We start from the raw sequence: 15759 nt of genomic DNA, 5'->3' as shown, positions 1-15759 counted from the left end.
AGAGGGGGAGGGGGTGTCAGACTCATTTGTCCCTCTTTATTGAAGTACCCTCACTTCTAAGCTTCAAAGAGAACAAACTCTACCATTTTCTTCAAAAGGGTCAGAAAGTCAAACTTTGCTTCTCCCATTGGGCAAGGGGCTTGCAGAGTACCTGTATATGTGGGGGTCAAAAGCCTACATTTCAGAGTTTGCTCAGTCAAAAATATAAACAAGGCAAAAACCTGGAAGTCAAAATAATATGGTACACACTATCACAGCCTTGCACTGAGAGAGCGCCCCCACCCCTTGATAACTGCTGTTACAATCTCATTCAGAACGAATGTGACATGTTGACTGTTATGCACCCTATTTACTTGCGAAGCTGACCTACAGTTGGTTTTCAATCATGTTAAATTAAAAACTTATAAGAACATAGGAGACAATTTTTAGTAGAACGACTAGCTGTTGTTATGTTCGAACTACGCCCTCTATGGCCAGTATATCACATTTTGGTTAACCAACAACCTCTGTCCATAACGTTGGTGGCGGTATTCTACAAGCTTTGGTATGAACAAAGACTCAGTTATCACACACTTGGCGACTCCGCTCCCATCTTTTTTTATTGGTTTCATTTCTGTTATATATAATTCATAAACACTGTGGCACCATTATACAATCAAATAGTAAATACAAGAAAAACATGAAATAGCTTCTGCTTGTTCTATAAAAATAGTTCCATACTGCCCTCAAAAAAATCTACTCTCGCCCACTCAAAATGTGAGGAATGCATCCATTATTGAATTCAGTGCTGTGCTGTCCTGTACAGAGAGTCCTCTGGCAAAGCTACATGCTGATTGCAGGATTGTGATTCTTAAATACTGTACACAAATAAGTTATGGATACTTGAACAGTGAACGGTAAATGTATTTAACACGATTTAATGGTGTGTCTAAAAAAAATTTTCCTGAAGTAGAAATACTGCAAACAATTTTTGCTCTATGTGGTTGCCACAAGGAGAATATCCATGTGGCAGACTAGACTGGATTTTGTCAATATGATCAAGGTACCATAGAATTGTCAGTTTACATGCATGTGGTGTTTACTTACATGTGACTGCCACAAGAATGCAGACGTCATATGACGTAGCAGTCACAAATGTGAATTTGGTGGAAAAATTCTTCCTTTTGAATGCCCTTTCAGTGTATCTGTCAGTTCTGTGCATATGGCTGCCATACAAATGTTTACCTGGCACTATACATTCGTCTACAAGGGGCATTTTAAAGTGTTGGCTGTGATTGGTGCTTGCAGTGACTACAACAGCACATACATATATCCGAGTTGCTGAGTACATGTAATACCAAATGTCCATGGCAAAATATTGACTTTAACAGTACATCAACTTTTAACCTGCCTTTGTGGCAAAACACTAATTTATTGGAGATCACTGTTCATGAAATGTTGACAAGTTACAGTCATGCAAAATCCCCCTCCCTGAATACCCCCCTTGTACCCTCTCACTCTAAAAGCTACTCTGTGGGTTAGAATGCAGTTCAGTATCGGCACGTCCCCTGACATTTGGCACTATCCATTCTTCCACCCTGATTACATGGTTTAATGCCGTTGTTTTAAATGATTTAATTGGACCTATCTTTAGAGCAATCAAAATGAAAGGAAAATACGAACAGAAAACACAAATATTTTCAAGGCATAGCAGGGGAAAAATCCCAGCTTGAAAGTGATGTCGGGGACTGCCATGTTTGTAACCTTTGAACCTTGACCCTGTATGACCTATGATGGTATGCAAATTTCAAAGGACTGAACTACATCCCAATGCCCTGGCCTGAATGAAATGTGTATAAACATGCAAGAAGTCAGTAGATTCCACCACATTCAGTGAACAGACGACTTGATATTATTCGGTAGAGAAAATATCTTAGAAACACTGCTACAGTCAACAAAACTAAACTGTTTGCTCTCAAAAATTGCACTGTTAAGTAGAGGCTTGTGTCTCACTTCAAAAACAAAAAGTTCTTTCCAAAATATTTTTATCCTTTATTTTGCATCATCCGGTTGACAGTTGTGGTGGTGGTGGTGGTGGTATCCATGACGACCGATGGCTCAGACGGTTTCCATGGTGATCTCTGGCTGTGGAACTTCATCCACTATGTCAGTCGATAGAAGAGATGCATGGAGCATGATCAGGAACACTGAAGCACCTGAAAGGGATATCAAATAATTGTTATAGCTCTGTCAATACAAAGTACCAATGAATTTTGTGACGTCACCAAGATTATTTCTGATATTCATTGTGGCTCCAGATGTTTTCTACATCTACAAATTCACTGGCATTGCCAAAACTATAAAATAATAGTGATAATGCAACCTCTCCCGACCCATAATGGACTCAAGCAAACTTTGCACTCCATAATGTACTTTGCTTCGCCTCGTACATTATGTCGTGCAAAGTTTGCTTTAATCCATTATAAGTCAAGGGGGGGGGGGGGGGTTCATGTATATTATTCATTGCGTAAATATGTTGATTTGAGGCTATAAACGGCAAGCTAGCGTATTTGGTAGTCAATATCAGAACTCTCAAGATAATATTAGCATATTTGTGCTAAAATAGGTGTCGCGTCTGAATCAGCACAAGTATGGTATGTGGAGCCATACCAGATCTAATGTTAACCAAGTACCTCTACGTCACTTCCATATGCTAATTTGTAATCAATGAAATCTCTTGCATATCTGATATCCATCAATAACTACCCGCATCCCCCGTTTCTGAATAGAATGGTCTTCTTATTCCATTCAGAATGAGAAGAATGGATGTGTGATTGGGTAGTTCCACTGAATCACAGGGAATGGATGTGGAGTGGACTTACCGATAACCCAGAACACAGCAGATCCAGCTCCGGCCATGAAAAACATTGGTATTGAAATGAGTCCTACAGCTAGGTATTGCTGACCCACTGTCAACTCACGCCCTGAATTCATCAAGCAAAGATATAAATGACAGAAATCAGTAAATGCACATTAAATAGGATTCCTAGTTTTCTTGTGAGCCTTTTTTCGTTTCTAAAATGCAGACACTATTTGCAGTAATACCCGTTCCCATGCAATGTATCCCACAGGACACCAGGGTACAATTTTTGTTGAACCTTGTTCACACTGGTGTCTCTTGGCAATTTTTTGAAGGCAAGTGGTCTCAAAAAATGACACTTTGGAACAACACGTAAAAGAAAAACGCAGCTCGTTTGCTCGGTGTGCAGCAAGTTCAACTGACACAAAACCTGGTTGCTTCATCAGACCATTCATATATCTACGCATGCACACCACTTCATGTGACCCACCTCCCTTGGTACCGGTATGCACTTGTACACCCCTACAGAGTATAATGGACCTTTCTAATCTATCCAGGGTTTCACAGGATGACTATTGGATCAACTCCACCTCAATGTTCCATCATACCATTTTGAAACTAGTGCAGGAATAAATTGACTAAAAAACAATCTCTACACGAAGTCTTCACCGCAATGAATGATGTTCAAAAACAGCTGACAGGTCACTGTGGTAGTACCGTAACTTATTTGTACTTTTTTTGTTGTTTGTATACGTATTTGTCATAAAAACCATGACATGCAATACAACCAGTGGTGATATAACCTTCAAGTTCAGTGCCATTCTATTAACAAAGAGAAAACATAAAGATTTGAAACTGTCCCAAAAATCTAGTAAGGTTGGTTTGTGATCATCACCTACATGTACCTACCTACCCCATTTACCGATGCACTGGTCCAACTTTGCCATCATGAACTATTGGACCAGACCATTTTGGTAATGGGGCAAATAACGATTGTTTCACCCAGTTTCAGACCAAATCTATTGAACAATTAACTAATACTGGTACGGTTTGTCAAGGCTGGTGGTCAAAATTTTTTAATTACACACTTGTGTAACATCAACCTGTTTACCCCAATTCCCAGTGAACATGTCCACAATAACCATTGATAACCATGGGCCGGGCCAAACCATGGCGGTGAAAGGGTTAAACAATGGCACTGAACAGAAAGTTAAGTATTTACCACTGGTTTTAAAAACTCAGAATGAATGGCATACATTACCACCGTTGTGATGTTAGTCAGAGCCATGCATCCCAGGGGAGGATCTTACTTAGTGTTAGGAAGATGTCATGACGCCACAACCATAACCGCTTTCCCTGCAATGCAAAGAAGCAGTAAAAACATACGTACCCCTACCTAACAGAACAACCTTGCCCGCCGACTGCCTGGCCTGTATGAAGTAACATCCACCGACGAGAAACGCACAGGCTATGAGAAGTAATGGTGAGGTGATACTGTAGAGAGGGAAAAGAAAAACGAAAATACAGAGAAAGTTAAAATGGCTGTCACTGGAAATATGTGTTACCATAGAAACTGCCCATGCTGTCACAGTCAACTTATACTTCAGTGGCTGTCTGGAAAACCAAACGCATTTGGTTTTCCGTGTCAGTCTTTTTTTTTCCTTGCTCAGTCCATGGATCAATCACCAGAGAGATTGGCATCTAGCAATGCCCACTGTCCATGGATTAGCCCTGTGGCAATAACGGAGTTTGTCACATATCATGTACCCTACATATACTACATGTAGCTGCTCTCTCAAAGCTACACATTCAAAGTATGGCATTATTAATAAAAAGTTCATCCTTGCTAAAAACAGCATCCTATTTCAAGACAAATAATGTACGTAAGGAACTGGCCTGGAAATCATTCCTGAACACATAAGCCAACATTCGTTCCAAACAAAGCATTAACCTTTTGAGTGCTGTAATTTTCCCACCAAATTTTAGTGCAACATTTTACTATCATGAAATTTTTTGATAATTTTTGACCAATGCTTCTTACATTTCATTGGCTACACTTTTTATCAAAATTTTAGCAAAAATCTCAAAAAAATTGACAACTTTATAAAGGCAACAAAAATTGATTTTGGCGCTCAAAGGGATAATCAGTCTGCCTATTTAAAATTTCAGGATTACCATGGCTACAAACAAGTCACCAGAGCTACCTTTGTCTAATATGATATCAACAAAGTTGACATTACTACTCCAGGACCTAAACTATCTTACGTATAATTTTACCACTTGTCTGTCTTTGAAATTTTTTCGCGAAAATGTAATAGTTTTCACAGTAATTCAACACGAAAAATGAGAATATTACACATTTCATATTTCAGTATCAGGATTTCCCAGCGTGTGGTTGGCCATAACCGTCATCAATCCACACACTGTTACACAGTATTGGTGAACCTATCACTGTCCTTACTTTGATTAGAGTCATCATCACAGACTACATGCAAGGAAGTGTACACGTATTGAAACGCGGTTAAAATGAGAGAAGCACAATGAAAGAGAGACTCTGTCAACATTTGAATGGTAACAGATGTCTCAGCTGGCTATGGCGCATGGCGTTTGACACGCTATGTTCGATAAGTCAGATGAATCGAGACCTTACAGTGGATTACCTTGCTGCATGTAGCCCTGTAATAGCATTCTATGGGATCTAGGTGACTTAATCATTTCAAGCTCGTCTGAAAGGGTGGGTAGCTGCAACTTTTAATGGTTTTTATTATTTTTGTTTTTCATGTCAATTACAGTTTCTTGTTCTACTCCCCAAAGGCATGTTGGGATACACAGTATTCAGCTTGTCAACTCAGCCTGTACATGTGTAGACTATGTACACTGCTATTGTCGATAAGTGAATTCTGGTCTGTACTAGAATCCACAAATAAACAATGTTGTTGCATTTTATGCCATATAGCTGCTGCGTTGGCATGGACGCTGTGTTGAAGCTGAATAGTTGGTGTCAACATGCTTTTGTAGAACTTGAACTTGCAATTGATAACAAAAATTGATAAAATAAATGTTTGAAGGTTACAGCTACTGGCCCTTGAAGTCTGATTTTTTTCCCTCTGTATATATTTCATTATAGCCTACGCAGAATACTGATCAACGGGCAATAGCTGTAACCTTTGATAATAATGTTCCTTATTTTTGTTCTTTCTCTCCCTGTCTACAGTGTCTTATTCTGGAATACAAAATATTAATCCTTTGGAATTCTGTAATTTTTCCCAGCAAGATTTTACTGCAACATTTTCACCAATGTTTATGAATGCTTTTGATAATTTTGGACCAAATGGATATCACATTCCATTGGCTACAGGTTTTTATCAAAATTTTGGCAAAAATCTGAAAAAAAATTGAGTAGAGTATATTTTATAATGAGACATTGGCACTCAAAGGGTAAACCCTGCAGACATAACACAACACATTATATGCAATCTGCAATGTTATTGTTCACAAATGAATTCAGTCTGGATTAAAATTCAGTCAACAATAACATTGGACATTTACAGCCTCAGAGGCTGTATTGACAAGTTGAATGCATTGGCATTTCACCTTGATTTTGAGACGAGAAATAGACACTATGTACATTATAAACAACAAAAATAATGGAAAACACATCAAAGTGACCCCTAATGGAGGGAGCATTGGCCTGCTCATCCCTACTTCCTGTAAACAGGTCCACAGTCACCATTGAAAACCATGGTCTGGACCAAACCATGGAGGTGAAAGGTTTATTAGACTAAAAACCTGCGTGAAACAAATCTCAATTTCAAATGCAACTTTAATATACCGGTACTTCTTTTCCACTTTGTTTATTTATGTGCTTTCTTAAATAAGTAGAAGAGACCGTAGGAGATGATACACACTTGTAACAGATATTGTTGCTTTAAATTTAGACGTGGCCTACCAACGAGGTCAGTGACATTTGGTTGGCAGAGCAGTTGTGTACATCACACAGTATTTAGCACAGCTAACTACCCATAGGTATGACTACGTCACAATCATGGCACGGCAAAATCTGTAAATTTCCATACGAAGAACAGTGTTGAAGGAGACCAGTATTTCAGCATGACCTTTGACCTATAATGGCCAGCAGTTTGCCCATTGCATGCTGGGTGATATTGACAAACAGCTCTTTAAATGATTGCTAATACAAGTTAATGTATATTTATTATATTAAATACATTGCCTGATCTATGAACACAGTTCATCCATGGTAACATCACTAGAACTGTTCATAAACAGACTCTGATTGATCCAGTTATTGGACATTCATATTTTTATGGTCACTTCTTTCACAGCTGTGCCAAGGATTAACCTTCAAAGTAGCTGCTGAATCTAACATGAAAGACGAACAGACTCTGCCCTAAAAGATATTGAACAATTCAGACATCCACCTCATGACATGTTTGACAGCGACCCCAGAGAATAAGCTTTTTTTTTGGTTGAGACTGAGTCCATTGCGATGTTACCCTATGTGTGCCATGAACTCAGGGGTGTCCCGGAAAAAACTCATATGAAATCTCTACCTCATAGGAAACAACAGAATGCAAAGAGATATGGCTGACAAATTAAAAACGCTCTTGATGGCAATAGAAATTATTTTATGTTCAAGATATACATACAATGTGGTGACAACAATTTTTTTAAGATCCAAGTTACCATGATGAGGGGAATTGGACCATCAGTGAGACATTCTCTGATTTCAATTCAACTTTGGCTGAACACTGAACACCATGATTCATATCCCTGGTCAGGGTTTTCCTCGATACTTTTTTTCAGATTTCATTTTTGATGGTTCATTCAATCCCAAATATTGTTGTTCAAGCTTTCAATTGCCAGTACTACTTCTCATCGGTACTGAAGCGAACGCGAATATTATAACTAATATGTGTACATTCAACAACTGTACAGAAATCCCACGATTAATCAACTCATTCGAGTTTCCACCCAATTAAACCGTTTTACTCAATGAAGTGGATTATCAAAGTGTAACCATCACTTGAATTAGCAGATTCTAATTGTGCCTGAATGATTGGACATACTGTTTGGTTTCTCATTCTCATCAAGACATTACGATGAAAAATTGGACTCACAAAAGTACACTGTGCAATTTTAGGATAGGCTTTGATTATTGAAAGAAATAGTCTGTATCACAATACTCATTCAAATGAAAACACTGCAGTCACAATACCACTGTCCATTTCTAGACAAAATTGTGAGATGGTAAACTTTGCTCCTCATTACAAAACGCCAATATCCCTCCCTCCCTCCCTCCCTCCCTCTCTCTCTCTCTCTCTCTCTCTCTCTCTCTCTCTTTCTCTCTCTCCCCCCCAATTCATATTCAATTGCAGATTGAATTGCCAGCTCACCAGCCATCAATGGTGCTCTCTCTCTCTCTCTCTCTCTCTCTCTCTCTCTCTCTCTCTCTCTCTCTCTCTCTCTCTCTCTCTCCATTCATATTCAATTGCAGATTGAAATGCCAGCTCACCAGCCATCAATGGTGAAATCTGTCAGCCAATATTACCATACACACTCTGTATCTACGTCAATAAAAAATCCAGACAATCTGTTGCAAGCAGGGAGGATTATACAGACCATGCAATATCCATGCAAACAATATACTTTTAATAAAACTACAAGAGACTCAATGCTAAGCTTTCCATGCTATACAACCTGATATTTGCCCTCCTTTCTGTAAAAGTCCAAAAAAGCCAAGGAACCTAAAATTTGCAACAATGTACTAGTGTAGTAACCTTGTTTCACTCTGATTGAGCTGTACTGTTCATGGAACAATACATGTAGCTTGTAAGGTTTTAATAACTTTTCAATATTTTTGTTCTGTAAAATAAGTACATTCTTCCCTTTCCTAAACAACAATTGTGAAATACAAAGTGTTAGCCTGGCAAACATGAACATTGTGTTTAATACTCAAGTCCATCATTAACCCTTTCACCTCCATGGTTTGGACCAAAACCCATTGTTATCAATTGTACGGATGGACCTGTTTACAGGGAATAGGGAATAAAGCAGCGTTTGCGACAGCATTAGAAGCTCTACAGCTTAGGTGAACATCTTTTTTGATACCTGTGAATCAATTCCAGTTTATTCTTTCGTTATGATAATCCAAGATAACATTTCTTCTCATTAAGTTCAAGCAGAAAATGGCGGCCATTTTGGATTTCAATATTCTGAAAATGGCTTCCAATTTGAATTTCAATATCGATATCTGAAAGTGATGGACATTTTGGATTTCAATATCTGACCCTTTTTAATTTAAAATATCTGTAAATATGAGTAACTATACTTGTGACATACATATAAGTAAAAAAATTTGAACTGAAGCGCTTACAATAGTTATGATATTCTTGATTACTAAACATATATGTATAATATTACATAAATTCTTAGTGGAATTAAAACAGGCATTTGGAAATTGTACATAAATTTGAAGAAATCTGAATTAAGACATTGTGCCAAATTTCAGAGCAACTGGATCAGCAATTTCTGAAAAGAAGTTGACAAACCAAAAGTTGATGGACAACACCATTAAAGCAGTTTTCAATCCGATAGGCTCTGCATCAATGACAGCGATGCTACCGTAGAAAACGGGACACGTGGGATGTTTGCATAACCACAGTGTCACGACATGTGGCACAAACCGTTCCCCGAATGTGTTCTGACAATATCACTGCAGTTACACTATTCCCAAATGAGATGACCCAGGTCAGGGTAAACGACAGCTGGGATTGCAGCAAAGTGGGGATGAAAGTACTCTCATGTTGGTGATCATCAGGGATTAGAAGATAAAGACTGGTGAAACTCAACAAACAACAAGATTCAGTACAAATTCAAAATCTGGACAATGACTGTGAAAAGGGCTTTAATTGTTCATTGACAGAATATCAGAACATAATTTCATATCAGTAGCAGCTGTCACTTCATTGACATTGCATGAATATTAATATTTTGTTAAATATGCATATCATTTGCATATACTTAAAGTCAGATTACCATAGCAATTAATGCTCTGAGTTGAAATTTTGAATTCTGTAAGTTGGAAATCAATGTTCTGACTGACTACCGGTATAACCCGAAAAACTTTCCGATTCACTAATTACTGGGTCAAAGTTGATCTTTTGAAGTATTGTCTTTTATTTTTGTCCTGTCTGTAAGACAGTTTCTTGTTCTACATCTGCCAGTGTCTTCAATCATGTCAAAATGTATGTTCTTTCAACTGGTAAACACAGTGCATACAAGTTTCAATGTGACAATAGGACGGCAGAATGAAGTTAGAAGTGATTTTACATGTCAACAGTAACACTGCAAACTGTACATTATGATGGGTTGTACATGTATTTTGTGAACCTAATACCTGGTATTTGAACATACATGCAATTCAGGAAGAAGAGACGGAAACTTTCCTGGTTTTCAAGAACAGAAATAATGCAAATATTTCCAAAAGTTACTGCTACTGTCCTCTGATGTAACAAAATCAATCACACACAACAGTAAACACACTGTGATACATGATATGTCAAATGTATCCATCATCCTATTTCTACTGTACACTCTTTGCCGCAGTCGGAATTTGGTTTAGCAACCGTTTGCAATCAGATGAAAAACAACTGAGAAAATTGAATTAGCTCCGATGGGAAACAATAAGAGGAATTCTCGGCTGAAAATTTAAACTTCAGACAATGATTGTAGATTAGATTAGATGAGTTAAAATTTGAGAAATTGTCTCCTAAGTATGATAATTTCTGCATTCAGCTATCAGCAAAGTATTGCTTTCGAAGAAAATACAATTCAAAATCCCTTCCACAGCAATAACACCTGTAAAATACTCTTCTATTTGATTTTAACATTGAATTGGTCAACAGTGAGTGTGAAAAAGTGGAATGTAGAAATCACGTATTAAAATAACTGATGTCTTACATGTATTTAACCAATAACGTGATGCTTTCTATATTTTGAGATCAGTCTCATGTAACCTAAGACAAAGGTCAAGGGTCATGGTGTCAGACGCCACTACCTACATCTACTGGTACATGACATACTTCTCATTTCAAAACTCTCACCAAAATGTTATCAGGATAAGTCATGCAATCTTTGAATTAACCCTTTCCCTGCTGGCCCATCCTATCAAATCAGCAAAAAGTGATATTGGGACAGAAAACCTATTTTCACCAACTTGGAATGTCTTACAATGTGTACAAGAATATAAACACACTTGTGCACACAGCCTGGAATTCTGAAGCACCTCTACAAATCCACCTGAACATGATGAATGAAAGTTGCACTGACTTGACAGCGTAATGGCCCATGAATATCAGATTCTGGGCACCTTGAAAATCAATTGCAATCTCCAATGACAAGACAACTGTTTAATGAATGATTTTTTTTCCTATGTTTGATTACTTGAAAGCAAGCTGTCATGTGCAGGCAATGGTGAATTACATGTATGCCGTGATAGAAATACAGCTAGTTCTACAAGGCATTTTCTCTAAACAAATTTTTCACTTTAGCTAAAACGTGACAGTATTGTTTCAAGTGAAAACACCCTTGGTCATTTGTTTGTTCTGAGACAGGATCTCAAAGCTTAACATGTACCGGTATATGGAAACTTGAACACAATAGTAGGGAACATATTCCTACAAATATTTTCTTACAGAATACGATTGTACCTGTGGTGTAATAAGATAACAATTTGAAATCCATCCTTCTTCCCCTGTTTCAAAGTGTACAGGTCCTATATTTTGAGCAAGACAGTTGAATTACACCAAAATTAACCCCAGATGGACATGGCACATTGCAATCAAAGATATCTATCAGTTTCCTGTAGCTTTGGATAATACAACCATGGAGGGAACGGTGGTTTGAGGGGCAAGCACAGCGGATGCAAATTACAAGTGGAAAGGAATGGTGCTGGTCCAGGTACAGTAATCTAAGCTTATCTACTTATTAAACCAGTCAATCAGCCTTTGTGCTGTGTTGTGCATAATCTGCAGTCGACTGGACAACAGTAAGTTGGCAAAAATTGTGATAGTTATAGTACACCACCTCGCTCTTATACACACCACCCACTACCCCTGGTTCTTCTGTAAATTATAGGTCACTGCCTACCATAGTAAACAACAGAGTCCTTGACCGATCAATTATGTTGAGAGGGGTAAAATAGCTGAGGATGGAGGGACAATATTTAAAGCTGGAGTAGAGATCTCAATTCCTGGTTCTCACAGTAGTTCTCATTGATGTAACATTGACCGTAAACATGATGTTGTTCCTGTCTTTTGATTTGCTTAAAAACTTTAATCAAATAAATTTATTTGTTTGGACATAAAACTGACAAATGAACTTACATGGTTTAATCTGCATAAAATTTTTGGCAAAAAAAATGGACAATATTGGCACTTGGTATGGAGAAACATAGCCCAAAGGGAGACACCACAATTCTGATACAACTACAAATACAGACATACACAAATGCACCAATTTTCCCTAGAAGTGAAAAACAAACGCTCAACTCAATTCCTCCCAAAGCTTTTCACAGTGTTTATATTGTGATTATAGAAACAACTGACTACATGAAGAGGTCATTTTGAAGAAATAGTTTAAACATTTCTTTAAAATGACCAGACATTTTAACATAGCGCTTTTAAAATCACTACTAATCCTTTGATAATTATTATCAAAGAATTATTAGTGATTTAAAATATCTGTATTTAAAAGCAGCAAATAAAACAAAAAAATAAACTCAATGCATACTTACATACAGTAGATAAATAATCCAATAGACACCAACAGATAATTACTTTGGAATTTTTCAAGATTTTGGGTGATTCGCTTCGTGAGCCCCGCCGCACTCCTTGGCTTGGAGACTTTGGATGTGTTGAGGAATTCCTGCCAGGGTTGGAGTTTGTCCCGCTGCTTCTGTACCCACTCCTTGGCCGAGCTGCTGGACACGTTCAAAGCCATGCTGTAATATTGGGAAACGGATTCTCTCATTGTCGTGGGAACAATGTACTTAAGTCCCATAGTCCATTTAGGGGGGGAATAAAAATAGATAAACGATAAAAAAAAATACAGCAAGACGGGAATCCTAACGAAATTATTGCGTCGTAGTTATATCCATGTGTTTGAACGGTCTCTTTGAATGTGACGTAGATGACGCTTTGCCACTACAAATTGAGCGTGCAACTGCGTGGCTAGAAGTGATTATTTCACATCAAACGGTTGTAAACTGCCACATGCCAGCTTGCCGTGAATGACTATATTGGTACAGATTATCATATCATCGGCAATACCACTCACATTGTCATTTTCGTCCGACCACAACCAGTACGCCAATAATAACCGTATTTGAAACTATTGCCATGTTAAATTTGTCACAAAATTACTTTTATTTCTCAACTTTGGTATTGGAAGAAAACAAATAAACTGTAATTTGTAGTAACAAGTAAAATCAGAGAGTGGACTTCCTGACAAATCTGTGCACCCATATCACCCCCTAGAAGAACAATGGTACAGTCCACAAGATGTTACACTTTTTTATGGTAAGTAGGCTAAGCTCTTCTGCCACACAGACAGAAATCAGGATTTTAATAGTTACATAACCGACGGAAAAATCTGCAATCACTGATCCTAATGAAAAAGAAATTTTCAATTCCTAAAAACGACCAAAAAAAGGCCATTCTGATTTTCTCAGATTCAACATTTTTGGGCGATTTGGTTGCAAGAATTCAATGATTCTGAAAAAGAGTACAAATATTTTATTCAAATATTTGAATAAAAACAATCACATGCATGCTGAAAAAATCTCCACAGTGACTGAAATATGTCTACACTACAGCAAACAGAAAGACAGGAAAGAGAAACTGCCGCCAAAATGATAAATTTTCGTCCTCAACGTTTTTCAGAATATACATTTGTTCATAATAGGAAAGGTAATGATATGAATAATATTCATGAATACATATTAATATTAATTAATACTGTTTTTCGACAATTAGATTTGCTGTGTAAAATCATTGAGCTTGGTCAGCTTGAACAGTTGAATTTTAAAAGGAAATAAAATTCCTGTTCCCATACGCATTTTCAGCTTTCTGTATATCCTTGAATGTTCCCTGATGTCAAATTTTTGCTGTCCTGAAAATTTCAGAATTACCAAGTATTTTTTTCACCACCTGAAAGACTGTATTTGTTTTATTTTATGTTTTTGACCAATCATAGATGACAACATGGGCAGAAAAAAAGTTAAATCTGATTAAATTCTGATCTAGATGAGTGGCCGTCGTTGTAAAATAAAAGCAGATAATGAGAAGTACACAGAACGTTAAACCATCATTATATCCAATTTGAATCAGATCGACAAATTCCTCTAATTTACCATTATTTTTTTCCCATTGATATCTGATAACCCATATAGCCTAAATCATGTATCATGACAACGCCAGTAATCACATACATATACCAGTATACACAGCTGTTTTCATCTCAGAATAGAATTTTATACTTAGTTTTCATAGAATTTTGGCAGAAATTTCTCCTTCTCTGTCAAAGACATGCATGTTACATTCAAGCATTAATGAACTAGTGGCAGGCTACCTGTCTGCATGCATTCTCTAGTGATGCAGTTACACAAACCCATAGTAGCTTTATCTTTCCCAATTTTTTAGGTCTGTGTATAATCTGTCCTTTAATAGTATCCGATCTGCCCTCTACAAACTGATAGTGGGCACACATGTTCAGTAAATGCATTCTTATTGAATGAACCCATGTCCAAACTTGAATTTCACTTGTGAACAGTGACAATGCATATCACCATTCTTTAGGAAGCAGAACAAATAATTGTACTAGATACACAGGACAAAAGTACCGAATTAAATACATTTGTTATGAGATAAATGTATAGCCATTGGTGATTAAACGGTGTAAAATAATTTTTATTGGGAGCAGGATGAATTGATACACTTAAGCATTTCAATGCAGCATAAAACAGCATAAAATTTTTATGGGTTGTGGTGCAGTAGAGTATACCAGACCATTGATAGGTACATGTACATATATGTTGCAACCATGCGAGCAGAGAAATTTTCAATTTGATATCTTTTTGACTCCTTGGTTTTGCCACATGGATGTTACAATCAAAGGGAAGTGTAACGGATTATTTACGCAGGGGTACAAAAGGGGTGGAAATTATTAAGCAACCGTCCTGATGCAAAGAATTACTTTGAAGGGGTGGACAGACTGGATTTTTGGAGATACAAAACATAGGTGTTTTATACCAGGTTAGAGTTTTCATGGAACACCCCTACACCACTTTGTATTTTAGCCCTTACAAATCCCCCTTCACCAAGAGGGCTTGGTATATTCCTATTGTCTGCAAGTAGGTTGGTTGGATTCAATGTCTGCAATAGGGAGGTTGGAATCACAGCATACTGTACAGGGAGGAAGGGTGCGAGGACTGAACCTGTCTACGACAGCTTTGAATCTACAGGTGAGGTCAAGCTATTCTTTAACTTGCAATGTAGGTCAAGTTTGGCCAAGTCAGAGGAAGAGAAAGTTTTGCACAGTAGACCTGGCTAGGAAAAAAGAATGGTAGTGGAAAGTGGTGGGATTTGAGCAGTTTTGTTGAATATTATATTTGTTGATATATCTGTTGTATACATTTGTTGAATTTTATACATGTTCAAGGTCATGTTCAGAGTATAGGTGTTATAGGCATATCATAGGCTTACAAATAAGCTAAGGAAAATGCACAGAGCATCAATAGTTTATTTCATGGGAGAATGACTAGCTCTGATCACACGGTGGCGCAAAGGAGAGAACCAGGCTGAGTACATACACTTTTATCCAAATTCCATACTCCATGCAAA

At 37.5% G+C, this 15759-nt stretch overlaps 1 protein-coding gene across 5 annotated transcripts in view; it reads right to left on the bottom strand.

The window, feature by feature from the left end:
* Window positions 1-581: 581 nt before the first annotated feature.
* The window catches only part of LOC139126994 (prenylated Rab acceptor protein 1-like), a 20040-nt gene continuing 4862 nt past the window's right edge, over window positions 582-15759 (bottom strand). For 2 of the 5 annotated variants that reach the window (XM_070692912.1, XM_070692915.1), the window contains 4 exons: window positions 12654-12860; window positions 4230-4333; window positions 2862-2963; window positions 582-2195 (listed from right to left, as the gene is read on the bottom strand). In XM_070692912.1, coding sequence (XP_070549013.1) covers window positions 2098-2195; window positions 2862-2963; window positions 4230-4333; window positions 12654-12860 — 511 coding nt within the window. In that variant the 3' untranslated portion in view covers window positions 582-2097. Of the gene's footprint in view, window positions 2196-2861; window positions 2964-4229; window positions 4334-12653; window positions 12908-15759 lie in introns of all 5 variants that reach the window. The other 3 variants (XM_070692913.1, XM_070692916.1, XM_070692914.1) reach the window with 2 other exon arrangements.

This window comes from Ptychodera flava, unplaced genomic scaffold, assembly GCF_041260155.1.
Source record: "Ptychodera flava strain L36383 unplaced genomic scaffold, AS_Pfla_20210202 Scaffold_28__1_contigs__length_4768798_pilon, whole genome shotgun sequence".
Classification (NCBI taxonomy): Eukaryota; Metazoa; Hemichordata; class Enteropneusta; family Ptychoderidae; genus Ptychodera; species Ptychodera flava.
Note: the sequence above shows the minus strand (reverse complement) of the source record. Positions and strands in the feature narration are given on the sequence as shown.